Here is a 22,008-nt window from a genome sequence, read left to right on the forward strand (position 1 = left end):
AAGAATAACGGCGGTGCTACACAGTTGCCTGAAGTGACTCCTTTAGAAGAGCTGTAACGCTCTCCTTTGTTGTGCAGTAAAATTAAACTCATTGTTATCGGACAAGTCATTGTGTCATTGTTGGTGAGTAACCATAATTCATTTTCTACTTACAGTACTTAGTACATGTATGTAGTTTAGTGTCACTGTACACACATTTACTGTATACAATTCTTTTCTTTTCTTGCATTGTACGTATTTATTGCTGGTGGCCTGTCTATCGTAATGGCTGTAACATATGTGATATCGGAGACACTCGATATCTTTAAAATAATATTTAGGTTTTACTGTATATAAACACTGCGGTGGGTTGGCACCCTGCCCGGGATTGGTTCCTGCCTTGTGCCCTGTGTTGGCTGGGATTGGCTCCAGCAGACCCCCGTGACCCTGTATTTGGATTCAGTGGGTTAGAAAATGGATGGATGTATATAAACAGTGTGTTTATATACATAATTTCAATAAATCTTACCTAATATCTAAGAGAATACAAAGGGATTATGCTGTATAACTGTGCAGGGAATATTTATAAACAGTGTGGGAGAGTTTATAAGGGCTTAAAATATATAAAAATAACCATACAAACATATGGTTTCTACTTCATGGATTTTCACCTTTCGTGGGGGTCTGGAACGCAACCCCACGATCGAGGAGGGATTACTGTATTATACATTACTGTAAGCTCACAGTTTAGATGTTCTGTAAATGTTTACTCTAATTTAAATGATGTATACCATCAATATAGTGGCCAAGTTTCAATTCACATACAGTTTCACAACACTGACATTAAAATTTGTTTTGCTGATGATTTGCAATTTGGCAAAACTTTGATATCAAGATTTTGATGAATCTCAACGTTTTAGACCTCCCTGACTTTCTCGTATATGAAATGTAGGGAAAGTATTGAAATCCTCCACAAATTCAATTTCGATGATTTTGATGAATCTTGACATTTTAGACCTCCCTGAGTGAGAAAATACCATTTTTGGAATTATGTCTGTGTGTCTGTGTTTGTGTGTTCATTATGTATGTATAAACACGATAACTTGAGTACACTTTCAGTTAGGTCAACCAAATTTTGCATAACAGTATTAGGTACCAAACGTGGATTTCTGTCAACTTTTGGGACTATTTCCATTAACCGGAAGTGGTACTTTACCTTTTATTGTTCACCTGTTTGTTTCTGCAGCTGCATAATGCCCCTTAGGAATGAAAAAATCCAAAAAGAAATCTTCTTATCTTTTTGGTTTTTCGTACACAACAATGAGATCAGAAAGACATAAAATGCAGACATTTTCTGTTGTCTCCAGCTTCTCAGATTTTTCTCCTTGTAATTTGAAACTGTTTGCATTGTGTGCTCAGTAATATATGGTTAAATATATGACCAATCGTTGGTGGTAAAAGAGCACTTTCCTATGATTACAAAACTGCAGTCCTTGCTTCTGAATACTAAAATTAGTTGCTCTAATTTATATTGCTGTGCTCCAATTAGATCGGACTCACTCTAGAAAAGAAGACAGGCAGTGTGGCATTGTGCTTAAGGCTTTAGACTCCAAGCTCTGATGTTGTGGGCTCAAATCCCACTACGGCCACTATGTAACCACGAGATATTCACTTATCCTGCCAATTTACCTTGGTTGCACCTTATGTCTCATTTTGCTGTAAACTTATTTCTCTTAAGGAATTTTTAGGAGAAACATCTGTTTCAAACAAAGTTGACTCCTAAATGAAATATACATTAGAATGTCTTTGAAGTCTCATGAGTCATCAAAGATCAACCTTTGAGCAGCAAAACTTTCCTACGGGACAGGTAAACTGTTATATTAAAATTATACGATATACCAAATATTCAAATTCAAATGATACAATTTCCTCATCTGTCAGGTTTACAATGGCCATAATAAGCCATTGGTTCAGATTTGTCTTTCATGTATATTGTTAAGAGTTCCCATTTCAATAATGACATTTGTTAATGCCAAATAACTAATCAGTTAATTTAATCTTGATGGTCTTTCAACATGGACAGGCCAGATGCTGATATTATTTTTTATGTAGAAATCATATGCAGTTGTTGGAGAAGGCAAGTGTCATGCACTGAGGAAGAGGAGCATTAAAAATTACAGGGATACATTGTTACTGTATTTCAAAGAGATTGTAACAGTAAAGTCTGGATTAGCATACAGTTTCATGAAACTGACACAAAAATTCTTTTTTCTGTCAATTTGTGAGAAACGAAATTCACTTAAAGAATTTTGGGGGTTTTAAAAAATATTTTTGGGGTACAAAACAAGAAACATTGGTCTCTAAAGTGTATTTTTCTGCATCTGTGTAATGCAAGTATCGGCTGCCCACCAGTAAAATCAGTTCTATTTATGCCCATCATTTACATCTCCACTTAATCAATGTAATGGTTCAATAAAGTCTTCATCTCACCTGCCTTCACTGGATGAATGTATGACTTTCATGACAGGATGTTCACGGTCACTTATAATGTAGTCCACTCATTGGAATCAGCACACTTTGTACTGTAACTCTTGTATCTGAAGAGAAGGTGTGGCATCATATACCCACCCAATGAGTCCACCTAGCGGGATGCCCTTTAGATCATTGTATCATATTCGCCTGGGTATCACTGAACACATAAGCACGGTCCATTGGCTGCTCTGGATTTCCCACTGCTACCTTCCACTTTCGCTCTTCATTCCACCATTTGCATTTTCTTCACCGTCCTCTTCACCCAGCACATGCAACTAAGTTTGTGAAGATAGAGGAGATGGTGCCTTTGCACAAATGCAAGTCACATCTTCATGTTTTTCCTTTGTTTCTCTCCTCAGTTTAGACGGTCACCTCTCCTCTGCAAGACGCTGCTGCTCCAGTACTTTCAAGCGCTTTAACACGTCCTCTGATCGCCCCACTCGACGGCCAACTTCTTTTAAACCGGTAAATTCAACTCATGAATGTTATCTGAAGATGTCTTACTATTTCTATCAGGCTGAAGCAGCAAGGAGAAACCTTGTTGGTGCTCCTTGAATGTGATCCCTGCGATTTTGGCTGGGCTGGTCAGTGAGGAGGCCAATGTGATTAAAGGATAGATACTGGGAATCTGCTGTAGGGTATCACTTTGTACCTAAAAAAGGTATCTCCAGTGCTGGTGTGCATCACTCAGCTGATCTTTTATCGGCATTTCTGAATTTGTCAAGCTACTATCTTTAACTGCATAAATTAGCAAGCATGAAAATTGTCTTGAGACCCGACACTGTGCCCTCCACTCATGCGCTGGGTGAATGATAATATTCACAACATGTGCAGAATATACAGAACGTCTCAGTCCCTGTTATTAATTTTCCTTTTGTATGGGGAGGTCAGCATTTTCTTATCTGCGTTATCATTGTGACCTTGGGACTAAATGACTGATGATTGCTTAGCAACCCCAAATGTGAAGATCACTACAAGGGAGAAGCAGGATTTTATTAGCAATCTCCAGACAGAGTGAAGTGTTTGGGCAGATGGCCAGGACATTTCTTTCTTTCTTTCTTTCTTTCTTTCTTTCTTTCTTTCTTTCTTTCTTTTCAATTGAGAGCAAGTCGTGTGCTCAACTTGTACAGCAATATGAATTTACCTGATCAGAAATAAGCCTTAAGTGATGCTTACTGCATCTGGGGATGAAAATCCTTAGTTGTCCATGTAATGACACATATTGAGAGTTTACTTTGATGGCAGTGGGATGTTTTACCATTCTGTGTCCTCCCCTTGTGCAGCCTTTTAAGTCTGTAATGATCTCATTAAATCCTTTGTATTAATTTGATGCAGTGGTATGATGGCAGCTCCGCAGTGAGATTTTCAGAGATCTTGGTTCAGTTCTCACTCCTGTCACCCGCTGTACCAATTTTGTAGGTGGTGCATGTGGATTTTCTCTTTGTTCTCTAGAATCAGAAATAGTAACTACTATAGCATGATACATAAAAAGTGTAATCCTTACCTGTGCAACAGATTCTTTCACAGTACAGGTGAATTGAAAACTATAAACCATGTTAGGCTTCCACTACAAATAAAAAGCAATGTTTATCATCCAAGTCCCACGTCTAAAATGAACTATGGAGGCAGCAAACATGGAACTTGAAATGATAAGCCCTAGGTTCGCTTTTTGACTGTCACTGATAGATGGGCCCCAAATTTCCACTGTGAAAACACCATTTGTATTCTTGTAAATACTTCCCGTGAATACTGGAAGTGCTTACAACCAGTTACCTTGTTATGCAGGTGTTTAGTCTTAGAGGGGAAATAATGCAGGTATATTCTTCACAAATAAGTGATAAAATCCTGTCAATTTTACTTTTTTGCAAGTGCAATGCAATGTAAAAGATGGGGGAATTGCTAAAATGTTTAGTTAATTTATAATTAATTTATAATAATTTATTTGGTGGTAGAGTGGTGGCTCTGAGGATAAGGATCTTCACTAGTACCCGGAAGGTTGCCGGTTCGAATCCCCATTACTGCTAAGGGGACCCTACTCTGCTGGACCCTTTAACCTGCAATTACTCCAGGGGCACTGTTCAATGGCTGACCCTTCACTCTGACCCTAAGGGGTATGCAAAATCTAACAAATTCCTAGTGCAAAAAGTTGTACAAGCCAAAATAAAGAACAATAAAATTATGTGAAGAAGTTATTTTAAAATGGGAATAGATTACGTAGATGCTTTACTCTGAAGTGGCATAGCCTTTCAAAATGTATTTTATTTAAATGCAGTGCACTTATGAGGAAACTGTGGAAAACCGATAATGGCAAACAAATGTCAATTACTTTAAAGTAAACCTATTGTTTATGTGCCAATTGCTGTTACTCCTTATTGTGAATAGTTTTCTCTACAAATTCTTAGCCTAGATGTTAGTATGCATCCAACATTATCATAATTGGATTAATTACAGATAGTGGTGAGCAATTTCTTAACTCAAGTCTTCTCAACTGTGACTCGACTTGACTTGTTTGAAAGTAATCTGTATAATTTAAGACCTGGATTGTAACCTGAAGGTAAGGGCTTGAGGTTTACTTGAGACTTGTTTGTAGGTAGGGCTTAGTCTCATCTCTAAATGTGAACCTTAAAGACAACTGGTTTCAAGAGATGTAATTACTAGAGTGCTATGGTGTATAAAATCTACAAATTATCCTCTATATTTTTATTACACTTTGCTCAATCCCAACAAGATGAATTCAGATGCAGGACACTTGTATAGGCATTATAATATAAAATACATATCCTCTTCCCTTACACCTCACTTTTATAACAATTGTTCACAACATAGTGCTATATTGGTTTTGCAGCCTGGGAAAGGAAGACATGCCGATACCTCAGGCAGCAACAAAAAATGTATTATTTGGAGAGCAAAATTCATCCATCATATTGACAGCCAGCCAATCAGGTGCATGCAACAATCATGTGTTGTGAAACCACAGCATGAAATTTTATAATAAATATGCCTAGTTTAAAATCAACATCAGAAGAGAAACAGAGATGACGGAAGAGCAACATCAGAAAAGAAAACAAAGACACGTGGGACCAGTTTTCATCCGATCGTCAGTTAACAGCATTTTTATGAACATCGATTGCTAAATCAAACGCCGCCCTGGGACATTCATCCTTGACATCACTGATTCCTTTCAGTAAGCTTTTTTAAGACTATTTATCCAGACTTTACTATCGATCTTAATTTGTATTACTTATTGTTCTGTAATAAATATTAACTTGTTTTTATCTTTCTATGCTTTGTCTTAATGGCGAGAGTAATTGAAGTAATAAGGTAGATTTCTTTGAGCACCTGGTACAGCCGGAGATTTGCCATTACCTCTGTGCAGCGAGGTTTATTAAGGGCCGAGGGTGATAGCTCCACTCAATAGTAGGGAACAGTATGTAAAGTAATCCATTCTTGGCTGATAAATGGCCTATAGTCAAGGATGCTGAGCCTTTGTATGTTTGAATATTTTCTTGGAGACCAAAAATAATATTTAGGTCTGAGATATATTTAAAACATCGTATGTTGTTCGAGCCACTAATAAGTAAGTGCTAAAAGAGTGACAAGTTGTGTTATTCTTATAGCACTTGTGTGGTTTAAAGTGCTAGAAGTTAACTAGCTGTGTGTGTGTCATTCATAGGTCACTGTTGTGGTTAAAATCTGAGTGTCTATGTATATCTATGTATGTGTGTTTTATTATTTAGGGTGTGGGATTAGACCAATCCAATAACATAGTTTAACATAAAGTAACACATAGAGCCTTTCTGTCTCGCTCCTGAACAAAATGTGAATGTCCCTCACTGAGCCATGCATGACTTAGTCTGCAATTGTCTACCCTGCCTTTAGGTGGCACTCATGTCTACAGAGTTTATCTGCTTATGGTAAGTTTCTGAAGCATTTATATTAACTTGCTTGACAAAAATATGTGCTAACAGGAGCTGAAGGAGACCAGCTCAGTTGTAGGCCTAGGGGGAGCAGGTCTTATTGAAATTGAAGTTTCTTACTAATAAATTTTCCTAATCATGAAAGTGATTACCAATCTCAGCACCCATTTACTTATTATTACTACTGTTTTCTTCTTTTGTTGACTGCAGGGATATGCAGAGACTTGGGGTAACGTTAATAGGCCACCAAAAGAAAATCACGAGCAGCGTGCAGCTCATGAGGGCGCAATTGCTAAACAGCAGTGGATCAGCAATCCAGGTATGGTCAGAGGGCAGACGCTGAGGCCATCGCAGAAAACCTGACATCGTTGAGCATCTGGAGGAACATGGGGACAGCTCCTTTGAATTTGTTTTTTCTTTTTATGCTGACTTAAATGGCTTCTTTTTTAACATTTTGGGGTTTGTATTATTGATTTCAGTATTTACAGGAAGACTGCCTTAACATTCCCTTGAATCTTTTTTGTGTCCATCTCAGGGCACAAAAAGCCAGGAGCAAACTGAAATTTTCTCCAGTATTGAAATCAGCTTAGTGTTCCCTGAGAGGAGGATCATCAGAGGCCGACTTGACAAAGACATGGGCACACAGTTGAACTCCTAAAAGGAAAAGGCTGCAATATCCTTGACCTCAAGACAAAAAGGACTCCTTTGGAAAGATGTCCCGGATTTAGCTAAGGGCTATGTCTTTGGTGTCCTCGAATTGAAATTAGGCTCTGTTAGCTGCTAATTATGTCCCCTGAATGAAAGGCACGAGTAATAAAGCAGAAAGTCGCCTTGATGATAATATTTACATGCATAGCAATTCAGACATTGGAATAACTGAATACAAAGAAGACAGACTGAGGATCTGCACCTTGGTTTCATTTACAACACTATGCATTCCAGTTCAAAACTCCAGTATATTTTTACAGCAAGGAGACTGGAGGAATAAACACAGCTGTCCATCTGCAAGATAGCCCGGTTTAACCTTCACTTATTTACACACCTAGCTATGCTACAGGGTGTACAGCAGGGTGGCAGTGTAAGTGGGGTGTATGGCTAGTGAGCAGAGCTTCATCTGGGATCTTGAGTGGGTGCAGAGGAGTCTGCAGGAGCTGAAAGTGTTTGGCATAAATAGGAGTGGCCCTGGGTGTCATGGTGGCAAAAATAATGTGCCCTGAGTTTAAATCGACCCGGCCATTCTAACAGGGGCTGGATGAATGGTGAACAGGGCTGTATTAGGGGACTGGTCAAAATGATTGGCTTGAGTTGAAGCTGCACTGACTGGCACGGTGGCACAGTTGTTAGTGCTGACATTGCTTTTTTTTCCAGTGCAGTGGTCTCCTCCCACTTCCCAAAAATTCGCCCATTGGTTTGATTATAAATTGGCCTGATGTTTGTGACTGTGGGTGCATTTGAGTGTATTTCACCAGATTCCCATCTATCCTACCTTATAGTAATTGTTAGATAGGAGAGTCATAAAATATCTAGTTGGTAAGCAAAACATGATAAAATTTATAAAAAGTGGGAAACCATTGTCATGACACGTGAGAAGAAGTAGACAGGCAGTGCTTGTTCAATAATTACACAGCATGACCTCATGAAAAGATTATCTCAGGTTAGGAAGGGACAGAATATATAAATACATAATACAGTATGTATCTTAGAATTATGGAATATTACCTCACAATAATGAGATACTTCAAAATTGTGCAATATGTATACTGCAAGTTATTTATATCAAAACAGCCCTAAACTAAAATGCAAACAAAAATGAAGTTAAAGATAGGGAGCTGTTAATATTTCTTGTTTTCTAAATAGTTACTTCTTTCAATTCTTGTGCAAATCATGATTTATTTTTTTAACTTCTGTTGGCTCAACTAAAACAATTGGAATTTTTCTATCGTGGGAACACATTATTTTGTTTTCAGCATTAAAAACTACAGCTTGACATCGGTCACATCACCATCATGTGTGTCTGCTGCTCCATTGCTCTGTGTTCAGGATAACTTCTTGCTTGCGAATGTGGTTCAGAGTCTTGACTTCTTATTCTTTCTCATTTTTTGTCACTCAGTCTCCTGTTTCAATTTGCTTGACACTCGGCAGACGTCACTGCAGTTCACTTTCTTTTTGCCATTGTGGTGGCCATCTCTTAGTTTTGCAATTACTATGCTATAAACACGTGACCACAGGTCACTTAGCCATCATTTATTCACATTTACTACCGTTCAATGTTCAGTGATCAATAAACACAATACAGTTCAGAATTCTAAACATGCATGTATCATGGCTTGAGATGGGATTTTCAATAGATGGGCTTGCGGGGTCCATGCTTTTATTACAGTAAACTTTTTTGGCCAGCAGTAAAGTAGCCACCAGGACATCATGACCTAAAACTTTTTAAATTTGCAGAACATATCAGGGCAGATCTTGTTATGCGCTTCAATGTTTTTTCTTCTTGATTCTTATTGTTCGTTACTTAATTACCTTCTGTGATATGCTTGACACTCAGCAAATGTCACTGCTCTTCTTTTTCTTTCCGTCATGTCACATAATTTTGCAATCACTTTCCTGAATAAACACACTACAACAGGTTACTTTGCTGAGGTTGTTGTTACCTAAAACTGTTTAAATGTAGCAGGTCATAAGCTTTTGATTAAAACCAAAATCAAGAATCTAACCCCAGTGCGACAAATGAACAGAGCTTAGCATTTTTTATTTATAGATAATCTCCAAATAACAGTAACTACATTCATTTATGTAGTGCATTTTCATACAAAGCTTTAATTTTTGTTGGTGTTGTTTTCGGGTTATTAACACCCAAGGAATCCAATTCTGCAAACAGAATATTGTTTAGAGCATTTGTTCAGATGTTTCATATTTATTGCCATTGTAAGAATACAAAGGGAACAAGATAAAGGTTTGAGGGGATCCGCCCCGTATATTGTCAGGTTTACTGTAAGGCAAAATATCTTTAGGTTAGAAACGAGAGTATTCTCTTCAAATCGAGTCATATGACAGACTGAAGACCAGGGGGATCATCGGGTTTATATGGTGGAGAGGGAGGAAGAGGCGGGTTGTCAAGGGGAAGTAAGGTCATCCCAGGGGCGGTCTTTTGCTGAAACAGGAAGTGAAGTTCTTAAGTGTTCCTGCAAGGAATGAGAGAAGGTATTAGTGCACAAAATCAGTCCCATGCGGCACTTCAGCAATAACTAGACCATGCTGTTAACTCCCATGCTCGCGTGTGTGACACCATCTTTTCCAGCACCATTATGCTTTTGGCATTGTGCTGCTTTTTTGTGGGTTTTGCATTGCCTGTTTCTAAGAGGATTTTCCATAATGCACTGTTTGTGGAGTTTTGGAATAATGTTGGAGATTGGACTGAACTTAGTGTGCTACTCACTTTTAATTTTGATTACTGGCATTTTGAAAAAAAAAAAAAAAACACTCTACCTTTCAACTTTGATTTTTGTCTTACAATTTAGCTTTTAAGTTTCTCTATATGTGACTTTGGCTTTTGAGCCTTGCTTTTCACTTTGACTCCATTCTCTCTCCTGATCATCGCTCTTTAATTTTTTGGACCGAATGCCCTTTTACCAGTTGGTACAGTAGCTCAAAGCACTTTACAAGAAGTTAAGAGGAAAAATACAATTACAAAGGAGAAATAATTAAATAAGAGGAAACACAAAAAATGATAAAATAAAAGAAACAACTTACATAATACAGATAAACAAGTAATTAATGGTTCTTATTTATGAAATGTATGAAAATAAACCTGTAAGCGTTGTAAGGCCAAAAGACCACCCATTCTATAATACATAAATAGGCGTTATTACTGTTAGAATGCACTCTCCTACTCTGTCCTACCAACATCAGAGATGACTTCAGAGAACTTTCATTGCATGGCAGAAAACTGCAAAAGAAATCAGAGACTAGAAGAGGTTAGCAATGATTTAATATCATATGATATTGCAATGCATATTATGATCTGTCAAAACTGGTAAAAAAGGAAAAAATACAACTGAAAAAACACCTTAAAAAAGTGTGTTTTTTTGTAGTTTTTTAAAATGTCCCACAGTATCAGACTGGTTTATCTCTATTTGTAAGGTATTCCAGGTTTTTGGTGCATAAGAGTAACCTCAACTCTTGTTTTATACTTAAATCTTGGAATAATAAGCAAACCAGGATCTAAGGTTATGACCAGAATTGTAAGCGACAGACATTCCAAAATATATGGGGATAAGATTGTTCAGAGCATTATATATACTCAATTAGCAATGTTCTGAAATCATTTGTAGATAGATAGATAGATAGATAGATAGATAGATAGATAGATAGATAGATAGATAGATAGATAGATAGATAGATAGATAGATAGATAGATAGTGTAAAGCACAATCGGTAATCTGTGTATTGATGCAAAGACTGCTGAGGTGTGCTCAAATTTACTTTCACTGATTAGGATTTTTGCTACTGCATTTTGAATCAGTTACAGACAATTTATGTCAGTCTTTGGTACAATTGTCCTTTTAGGAATGCATTACAGTAATCTAGTTGGCTAAAAAGAAGGGAATTATTTTTTCAGCAACTTGAGATATTTAAAGAGGTCCAACCTTTGCAATATTTCTTAAACGAAACAATGCATTATCATAATAATATAGTTAATGTGCAATCCAAACTTTAAATTGATGTCTGTAACACTACCTTTCTTCTTTACTTCCGCCTTGATTTGACAAGATGGGTGATGAAGTTTATTTCTAAAATTCTTAATTATTTCATGTTGTCCAACAATTAAAATGTATTTTTTTCTTTATTTAGCTTAAGTAAAATAGTATTCATCCATTATGTATTGCTAGTAAGGAATTTGATCAAAGGGTATGGAACCTCCGGGTCATAATATGACCGAGATAAATAAAGCTGTGTGTCATCTGCATAGCTGTGGTAGTTCACTTTGTACTTTCATATAATCTGGCCTAATGGAAGCAAGTAAATTGAAAATAGTAGTGGTCCCCTTGTTTTACATCATATATGACATTGTAGACCTCTCATATGCAATCATCAACTTAAAAAGAATTTTATTCCTGTTGTATAAGATGAAAACTCGCCCAATACCCTATCAGACACAGCCACATAGAGGCTACAATGATTAATGAGAATTCTGTGGTCTGTAGTGGCAAATGCACTCAAGTGCAAGAGAAAAACAATCCCACACTCAGTTGTCATTTGGAGATGGCACATATTTCTCTTGTCTGTGTGGATTTTCCTCCAGGACTCCTAAAATACTTTGATTTACACCCACAACCCGAAAGACTTAACCCACATGACCCTCAATTGGAATTAGCAGGTTTGAGAATGTATGAAGGTAATAGCAAAATAATATTTCACAAAAATAAAATATGTGTTTCACAGCCACAAGATACTACATATAAGATATGTATATCAAAAATATGAAATATTAAGATATTATTTCACAATAACACTGTACATTTAATATAAAGATACTTTATACTGTAATTGCAAGATTTTATTCCACAAATAAAATAATGGTAATATCAGAATATTATAATACAGTAATATACAAATAATATCATTATGATATAATAAAAATGAGATATGTGTCTTATAGTTATGGTATACACTATACAGAAGCAGAGAGAGGATAGGCGATATAATTTTTATTTTACTGTTTCCTTAAGATAACAGAATATTTTTATTACATCTCACAAAAAAGTTTAGCAAAGACAAGCATATAGTTTAACATTTAAATTACTGGGTACCTTATGATGACTGGATTCCTGTGATCTTGTGTATGAAGTACAATCATGTTTATACCTGGAAGGCATTCTGCAAAGAAAACGCAATTGGCCCTAGTGTGGGTGTGTTTGTATGTGTCATGCGGTGGGCTGGCACCTTGCCCAGGATTGGTTCCTGCCTTGTGCCCTGTGTTGGCTGGGATTGGCTCCAGCAAATCCCCGTGACCCTGTGTTTGGATTCAGTGGGTTGAAAAATGGATGGATGGATGGACATAAACAGTTATGATAAATTGACACCCTTTGGAGTAATTGGATCCATCAATGGCTTCTTATTCCTTATCATCTAGATGCAATCACTACTTGTAAACCTAAAGTTGAGGCAGATTATTTCCTTAGTAGTGTTACTGTGGCGGAGGGGAGGGGTATTCGAAAACAATCAAATCAGATCTCGATAGCGAAAATTGTTGCAGTTTGACACAAAGCCGCTCAATGTACGCATGCAACAAATCATCCAACTTGATTTCACTGCTAGCAGTAACACATGATGCAAAAAGTCTTACATTTGCACATATATATGCAATATATCATATGAGGTTTGTTCAGATGCTATCACCGTTGTTGTCATGTGTTAAAAAGCTCACCAGAAGCAAAGGTCCAGTTTCATTTTCTCTAACTCATTACAAATGATTCCCTTATCTCAAGAAAACAATAAATAAATAAGTATAAAAAAAAATAATTATATTTTATGTTTTCCCTTGGCTTCTGTGGATGTATACTTGTATATCATTTAATTTTGAAAGTATATACAGTAATCCCTCGCTTTGACTTTCGCGGATTCACTCTATCGCGGATTTTAAATGTAAGCATATCTAAATATACTGTATATCACGGATTTTTCACTGGTTCGCGGATTTCTGCAGACAATGCGTCTTTTAATTTATGGTACATGCTTCCTCAGTTTTTTTGCCCAGTTGATTTCATACAAGGGACGCTATTGGCGGATGGCTTAGAAGTCACCCAATCAGAGCATGTATTACATATTAACTAAAACTCCTCAATGATATAAGATATGCTTCCTGCGCGGTGCTTGATTGTTAGCTTGTCTCTGTCTCTCTCACTCTCTCTGCCTGATGGAGGGGGTGTGAGCAGAGGGGCTGTTTGCTTAGAAGATACGGACGCTCCTCTAAAAAATGCTGCTTTATCGCGGTGCTTCGGCATACTTAAAAGCTCAACAGCACGTATTGATTTTTTGATTGTTTGCTTTTCTCTCGCGCTCTCTCTCTCTCTCTGAAATTCTCTGCTCCTGATGCGCGCACTCCTTTGAAGAAAAGATATATTTGCATTCTTGTAATTGTGAGAAAGAACTGTCATCTCTGTCTTGTCATGGAGCACAGTTTAAACTTTTGACTAAAGGGTGTTATTTCATGTCTAGAGGGCTCTAATAATGTTAACAGTGTGGTAGAGTTTATAAGGGCTTAAAATATATAAAAATAACCATACAAACATATGGTTTCTAATTCGCGGATTTTCATCTATCGCGGGGGGTTCTGGAATGCAACTCCCGCGATCGAGGAGGGATTACTGTATTTTATTATTACAGGAGAGGTACCTGTGGCATCGGTCCTCTTCAATTATGCAGTATTTCCTGTGACATTTTTTATCCTTCAACCATACCTAAACACTAATTTAATCAAAACCAAATAAATTTCGTTTAGAGGTTTAACTGTAAAATAAAACAAGCTTAGGCTATTGATGATAATATTAGCAATTCTTTCATATCTCACATCATTGTTCTATTTTATATTTATGCAGACAACAGCTGTCAGTGTCAAATTGCACTATTTGTGAATACACACTCTGTACTTTACTAATATGTCACCTGTGTCCTTGTTGTGATGAGTGAGTATGAGTGAGGGTGTTGTGTTTCAATTTAACAAAATCTTCATATGGTTGTGGGTTCTCACCATCCCGGTTCCAACTATGGCCGAGTTAAATTTAGCTTGTACTTCTGTAGACTTCTTGAGTCTTTGCATACTAACTCAATACAATTCTCTAGGGCAGTGTAGTAATACCTCTCATCCTAACTATAGGGTGTGGGCATCACTGCCTCATACTTATAACACATTCAGTGCTCCTCAGCACTTACGATACTAGTGTAACCTGACCACCACAAGTTAGGGATCTTCAGGAAAAACAAGACCTGCAGAAGGGAATAGCAAGTGTCATATGAGTGTTGTAATGCATAATAAAGAAATAATTACATTGTTATGGATCCTCATCATTCCCAGCACCAGTCCTCCTTTATCCAAACCTCCAACAAAATTTAAGTTATCCAGTCCATTTGAAGACTTCTTGTGTCTTAGCATGCTAAGCTAATTTAAACAGTTCTCTATGGCAGTATAGTAATATCTCTCATTCTCACTATAGGGTTAGGTCATTGCTGCTTTGTACTTATAACACATTCAGTGCTCCTCAATACTTACAATCTAGTGTATCATGTTCATACTGGGCCCACCATAAGCTAGGGATCTCCAGGAAAAACAAGGCCTGTTCTAGAAGGAAAATGTAAGTGTCATGTGAGTGTTGTGTTTCATAAGAAAGAAACAATTATATTGTTACAGATTCTCGCCATTTCTGGCAAAAATTCTTTTACTCCTGCATCCAAAACTCTGACCAGCATTAAGTTACCCAGCCTTTCTGTGAAAGTCTTGTGTCTTAGCATACTAAGCGTAGCCTAGGACTACAGGGTGAAGACATCACTTCCTTGTGCTCATCTCAAGTTCAGTGCTTCTCAATGCTTCCATTAACAGTGTAACAGGTTTATAACAAGGTGTTCTGCAGAAGGGAAAGGCAAGTGTCTTACTTTGTTAAGATGAACCAACACTCTGCTGCTATCGTTACTGCCCTCCATCAGTACAGAGTGGTGATGTCACTGCACTACATAAGGCTGGGGTACTCAACTCTGGTCCTAGAGATCCACAGTGACTGCAGCCTTTTGTTTTAACCAAAGTTTTTAATTAGAACCCATGTATTTACTATTACACCAACCTGCTTTTTTGGGCATAGTTTTAGTTAACTCATTATTTACGATTCAAAACCTTTAATTGCCTGTTTTAGTTATATATAGCTGCATTTGTGTTTTAATTGTTGCCTATTCTCTTAACCAATCATCAGTTAACAATGAGGTGAAAATGACAGAAGAACCACCAGCTCTTCAGCTAACGTGCTTCCATTTAAACCTGTTTATGTGCATCACAAAGCATATGTGTTAATACAATATTTTGAGATAAATGAAAAAGAAGAAAAGGACCAAGAGGTACAAATCTGCTCTGGATAATGTTCTCAGAAAATAGAAAATCTACAATGGGATAAGAATTGTCTTGGCAATAACAAGCCAAATAATTAAATATCATGATTCATTATCTGCTAGACCTGACATCTAATTATGAAACTGGTTGGAACAAAAATCTGCAGCCACTGCTGAATTATAGAGCCACAGTTGAGTGTCCCTGATTTAATTTCATAGATTCATTCTGTATCTTTATTATATTATCATAGTATAGATATAAATTGTAATAATGAGATGTTAAATGTACAAAAAAGTAAAGAAAAATGTATTTTTGTGTTTTGCAAATCAGCCTCAATGGCACATAGGGCAGTGGCAAAGTCAAAGCCATGTTTGCTCAGTGCTGCCCCCCTCAGGATTCTTTGTACAATCTTGATTTCAAAGTTAGAGTTATTAAGACAGTAAAACAACACCAGAGCAGGTAATGCTGCCACCCCTTAGCTCCAGGAGACCACATTCTAATATCCGCTGGATCAGTGACTGTGTACAGTTTGCAAGTTCTCCTTTTGTCTCTCGAGACTTCTCTGTATTCCAGTCTTCCTCTCTCGTCTCAAAGGCATACTTGTTACATTAATTGGTGGCTCTAAGCTAGTTAATTTGTAAGCTAACTGTAGGTGTGTCAAGTAATATATTACCAACCTATTCAGGTGCCCAGTGGTATCAGGATAGTCTCTGCCCATAAAATAGGGTTAAGAGAATTGGGGAAATGGACAGATGGATTTTACCAAGAAGCCAATTACTGGTTTTATTAGTAATATTTGTTTAAACGTACATGTTGTTCATAGTGGATGTGATTATTAGATTGTGTAATTTGATTGGCTGATATTTTTATACGTGGTAATACTTGATTTACAGCCAAACCAGTATTTTTTTTTTCTCTTAGAGCATACAGTTACCTCCTCAGGAATGTTCATGATAATCCTTGGATTTTCTTTGGATCTGACAGCAATAAGTTTTCTGTTTTAAGTTCCACAGCGGAGGGATGCATTATGCATTCTCTTGTGCATTTCTTGAGTGGAGTCATACCTTTCTCTATGTCTCAGGCTTTTGAGAAAAAGTTTAACTAACGTTGACCAAAGCCTGCAGGAAAGGCACTATACAAAGCAATATGAGGTATCACAAATGAGAGAAAAGGGAAACAATTCTGTGTTTGGTTTCCTTTAAAGTGACTTTTTAACTTCCATGTTGCAGAAAGCAAAAAACAAAAAAAATATAAATCTGCTGTTCATTAATTCGTTAATAGGTGAGCTGTGGCAGCTACGTTCCATTACTCATGAAGATAACTTTAATATTCTCTTATTTTCTGCCCAATACTACATCAATCGCAGCATATATATTTTTATATGCATATGAAATACTTGAGCTTAAGTGATAATGTGATTATTAAACAGGGGACATGATGAAGCCTTTTATGTGCAGCTTAAAATGGAGACAGTGATGTGAGGCAGAATTCACCTTTGCAGAGCTGCCATTTTTCTTTTAATTTTATTTGTTTTAAGTCTTTCCATAGTGTGCAGGTGGAGTTCAGTTTGTGAGAATTTATATTGGGGTTACTGCACAACCCTGAACTTATTAACTTCAAGTATGATAACAGAATCTGCACAAGAAAAGGAGTTTTGAAGGACCTAAAAAGGATAAAAAAAAACCCTCCAGCATAAAAAACAAGACTCTGGAAGTGCCATGTGGCTAACCGACCAGCAAGAGCAAGGAGTTATGTCTATTAACAGTCTGGAAAATGAAGGAATAAAGCGGTGGGACATTTACATGGCTGCTGATCCCGAAAAGCCTGTTCACTCCAGCTCCTCAGGGAGAAAAGGGGCAGAACTCATAACGCAACAGACAGGTGGCGCCACACGTCACCAGTGTACAATCACAATACACACCTTAAAACAACCGAGCACGCCTTCCAACAATTCACTTGACATCTGTGTGCCATGGAACTGCTGGACAACAGCTGTTTTTATTTGAAAACATCCACTTTATAATGTACATATCATTTGGAGGAACCTAATGGTGAAGAGAGGAGAGATGATACCTCAGTTCTACTAGAGTTTGCAACCAGAAGCTCAAACACAGGAATGGCCCACGCCTCTTCATCTTTATACAAGCAATAACATGCACTTCTGTCTCTTAATTATTCTGCTAAGACCGTCTGGGAATAATGAGTCAGTATAAATGCTCATTGAAAAGCAAGCAAAATTTGTCTGCACAATCTAGATTTGTTAGGCCGATTCTCTGCATTACGTTTATTTTGCTGGCACTTTTACCCAAAAAGAATTAAAATTGTATGGGTGCAATTACTTGGATGTGATTAAAGGCAGGATAAGTGGCTTGCACAGGGAGTTGAAACAGCAACCTTCTTAAATAAGGTTCAAGAGTGTAGCTGCTAGGCCGCACTTCCTACAAAGTATCATTTGCATTAACAGATGCTTTCATCCAAAGCTGGTAATTGATAACGACATCTATCTATCTATCTATCTATCTATCTATCTATCATAAACAAGAGGGGTACTCTTGACCCATCACCAAACCCAGAATAATGCCATAAAATCTAAAGTAAGGAAAAAATGTCAATTTATTTTAAATAAGCACAGGAAGAGTTAACAAAAAGAGTCACAGAAAATACCAAATTAACAGAAAGACCCTGACCTCTCAAGACCTTCCTGTACAGGATGCATCCGTTTCTGTCACAGGGGCTTGATGGTCTCACCTCCCACCCCAATAGCATACAAGTCCTTTTCTCACCCATCAGTGCCTTCTAGAATTTTTAGGAATGGCTTTGAGGCTGAGATAGTTCTGTGCATTTTTACCCATCCATCAGTCTCTTGCCATGCAGTGACTCCAGCCTTTCCCATTGTCAGGCTAGAAGGACATTTAAATCTGCTTATAGGAATATCACGGTAAATATTTTCTGGGTCAAGATTGCCCTCTGGAACTTCGACGGCTGTCCTATTAACACACCCACTAGCAGTCCCAGGTCAGATTTAATATGGTAAGGGTGTCTGTGTGTGTGTATGTAGGTTTGCTCTGCCATGGAGAGGTGCCCTCTTCAGGGTTTGTTCTTGCCTTGTGTCCAATTCTAGCTGGGATAGGCTCCAGCACCCCCCGTAACCCTGTTCAGGACAAAGTGGGTTAGAAAATGACTGACTGATTGACTGTTTATTGTTACTGTATAGCAAGGGACAATGTATAGTGTAATGAAGCCTTCCTGCTACCACCTTTACAACTATGGGCATTTATACCTGGTAGCACAGGAAAAAGTAGCCTGCTAACATGACTTTTCATTACACACAAGTCTGTTGTGATAAATGACATTTTGACCTTCCATATGATCTGGAATGTGGTGCAAACCTCTGGATTATGAACAGAAGAGTTTCTTGGTTTCTTTGCATTGCTCACAGAGCAAGCAATAGAGCACTGACTGAATTGTGAAGCACAGGTAATGAGGTATGGTTTCAAGAATATGAACATATAACTCCATAATCAAAATATACTTTTCAATATCTTCTCATCACTACACAGTCATAACAGAACTGAAAAATGTACACAAAATGTACACAGGGATTTCTTGCTACCTTCAACTGAATATGTTTGCTGCTGCTAAAATTAGGGTCTCCTTACAGTGTGCATGGCTGCTTCTTTAAGTGCCACTCTGTATTTAACAACCCTGATTGTTTCACTCCTATTTGTAACTCTGTGTATGAAATATCTACTATTCTAAGTTCATCCCACACATTCCTTTAATGGTATTATATTATTTGTTCACCATTCCTAGCAAACTTTCTCCTAATGATGGAGCATTTTAGGGCTCTGCCTTTGCTCAATAGGGCCTTGTTTTTGCTTCCTATCTATCTATCTATCTATCTATCTATCTATCTATCTATCTAGGAAATGTAACAAATGAGATTCTAGTATTTGTCAAAGACGCACCTGACAATTAAGTATCTTGTGAACAGAAATCAAGTATTTTGCCATTCTCCTATTTGTACAATATTTGCCTTGGTGCTATTTCAATAAATTGCTACTGTCATGGTTAGCACCGCACAGCTAATGGCAGGGCATTTCTACAGGGGTAGTAGATTATGGTACGTCTTTACTGGGATTACACTGAAGAAGTATAAAGTCGACTTTCCACAGTAATGCAGTCAAATTGAAATTTGAAATATCTGACCCTGAACTAATTTGCTTGTATGCTTTGTTATTACTGTGTGTGTGTCAGCAAAGTGAGTCCATGCAAATAAAGCTGACTCCTCCAATTAATAAATTAAGTCCAATCATGTTTTTACAAAATAAGTGAATGTGTCAAAGATTTCAGTATTCTTCTGTTCTTCTTGCAAAGAAAGTTACAATATATGTAGTGGAGATGCCATGTCTGTGTAATTTGTGTATTGTGTTTAATGTAATTCTGTACATTCTGTAAATTAAGAAAGAGAAAGGAGATCAAAATGTTTAAAATATTACAGGTCCAGCAATAGATTACTGGTGTAAGCAAAAACGCTGAGTTCTTTTCTGATGGTCAGCACCACAGTGTGTTAGTACTGGTGACTTCTGATTGATTCTCCAACTACTAACCAATCAATCAGTAAATGTTATTAACAATATAAAATCACAACTGGACATTGGTTTGGAGAAGGTGATCAAATTTTGTGCTGCTTAATGACAGCAGAGCCCAATTGCAGGCATCCTCAGCTGTTATCATGGGACCATTATGCTTTTGGGTAGAGAACTCCTACAAGTTTCCATAGAGAATCAAATGGGTCTCAGGGTGAAAGAACTCAAATGTGAAGTTCCCCAGGAACCAGACACACTGGTCACCCATGAAGCTGACTTCATAATGCGTGCTGTGACAAAATATTACAAAGCAATACAAAGACATTGCTGGAGTTAAGCTGTGGCGGTGCAGTGCATTGGAAGCATTGACCTTGCAGATTTCGTACTCTTTGTAAATAGGTGATACGATTTCATGTGAAGTACTGTAAAGCTGAATTCCTGTAAAGAAAATTTTACATGACTTTATATTCATCTTTTATGTATTTAACATTAAGTTGTAAAAGTGTGTACATAATATACATATATAAATATAGACTAAATACATGAATAAACTTTTTATGAAAGTCATTATAAAGTGGTGGGACCAATTTTCAAACCACTGTAATTTCAGAGATATTAAAGTGAGGCAGGTACATCTCCAATTTATCAAACACCTTTAACTTAAATAGCTTCTTACAAAATGGGCATTAGCGAAAAAAAAAGAACTCCAGAAGACAATAATTATTTCTTCTATTACAATCACCATGAGAGAGGACATTACAGGAATATTTGAAATTAAAATCAGAATAAGGAAATTCAGGCAGTGCAGCCAATGTAAACAGGGCTGGCCATTCTGCCTAGAACATTTCATCAACCTTTGGTCACCTATCTTGTAAAATAACACTGAATTAAATGTTATAATGTCCCCAGATGTCTATTGTTATCCACTACGCTACCTATGGATTCTATACATCTACAGTCCCTTCAGAAAATATTCACACCTCTTGTTTTTTTACATATTTTAAAATGTTTCAGCCTTGGGCTAATATAGCATAAATTCATTTTTTTCCTCATCAAACAAGACTAAATACCCTAAAATGACAAAGCAAGAGCAGAATTTTAGAATTTTATTTTTCAAATTTGTTGAAAATATACAACTGAAATATCATATTAACACAAATACTCAAACCCCTTACTCAGCACTTATGATTCCAGCTGGGAGACTTTTTTGGTCTGACATGATAAGCTTTGCAAACCTGGATTTTGGGATTGTCTGCCATTCTTTTCTGCAGATCCTCTCAAGTTCTGTCAGATTGGATGAAGATGGTCAATACACAGCTGTTTTCAGGTCTCTCCTGGAGATATCTGGTTGGGCCACTTGAGAATAATCACAGAATTGTCCCTAAGCCACACCTGCATTGTATTTGCTTTGTGCTTAGGGTCATTGTCCTGTTGGAATGTGAACCTTGCCTAAGGTCGCAACAATTTCTTTCTTGTATATCGCAAAGTCACACAAGGAATACCTCAATGGGAACTGCACTTTTCTCTTTTTAACCTTCCCTCCACCCTGACTAGCCTCCCTGTCACTGCTACAGGAAAACATCCCCACATCATGAAGATGCCACCACCATGCTTCACTGCTGGAAAGGTATTGTGCAGGTGATGAGCAGTGTTTGTTTTGCTTCAGACATAATACTGAGGCCAAACAGTCCTATCTTGGTTCCATCAGGCCAGAGAATCTTGTTTCTCATATTCTGAATGTTATTTAAGTACCTTTTTATAAACTCCAGGTGGGCTTTCATGTGTCATCTGTCAAATAGCCCAGATTAGTGGAATGTTACAGTGGTGGCTGTCCTTCAGGAAGTTTCAATCAATCAATCAATCAACATTTATTTATATAGCACATATTCATACA

At 37.3% G+C, this 22,008-nt stretch overlaps 1 protein-coding gene across 1 annotated transcript in view; it reads left to right on the top strand.

Moving 5' to 3' along the window:
- epha8 (eph receptor A8) overlaps nt 1-8,088 on the top strand; it is a 649,052-nt gene extending 640,964 nt beyond the window's left edge. Inside the window, 2 exon segments of the mRNA XM_039755789.1 lie at nt 2,871-2,976; nt 6,639-8,088. Of these exon segments, the coding sequence (XP_039611723.1) occupies nt 2,871-2,976; nt 6,639-6,791 (259 nt within the window). The 3' untranslated portion in view covers nt 6,792-8,088.
- Nucleotides 8,089-22,008: the final 13,920 nt, after the last annotated feature.

Source organism: Polypterus senegalus, chromosome 6, assembly GCF_016835505.1.
Source record: "Polypterus senegalus isolate Bchr_013 chromosome 6, ASM1683550v1, whole genome shotgun sequence".
Taxonomy (NCBI): domain Eukaryota; kingdom Metazoa; phylum Chordata; class Cladistia; order Polypteriformes; family Polypteridae; genus Polypterus; species Polypterus senegalus.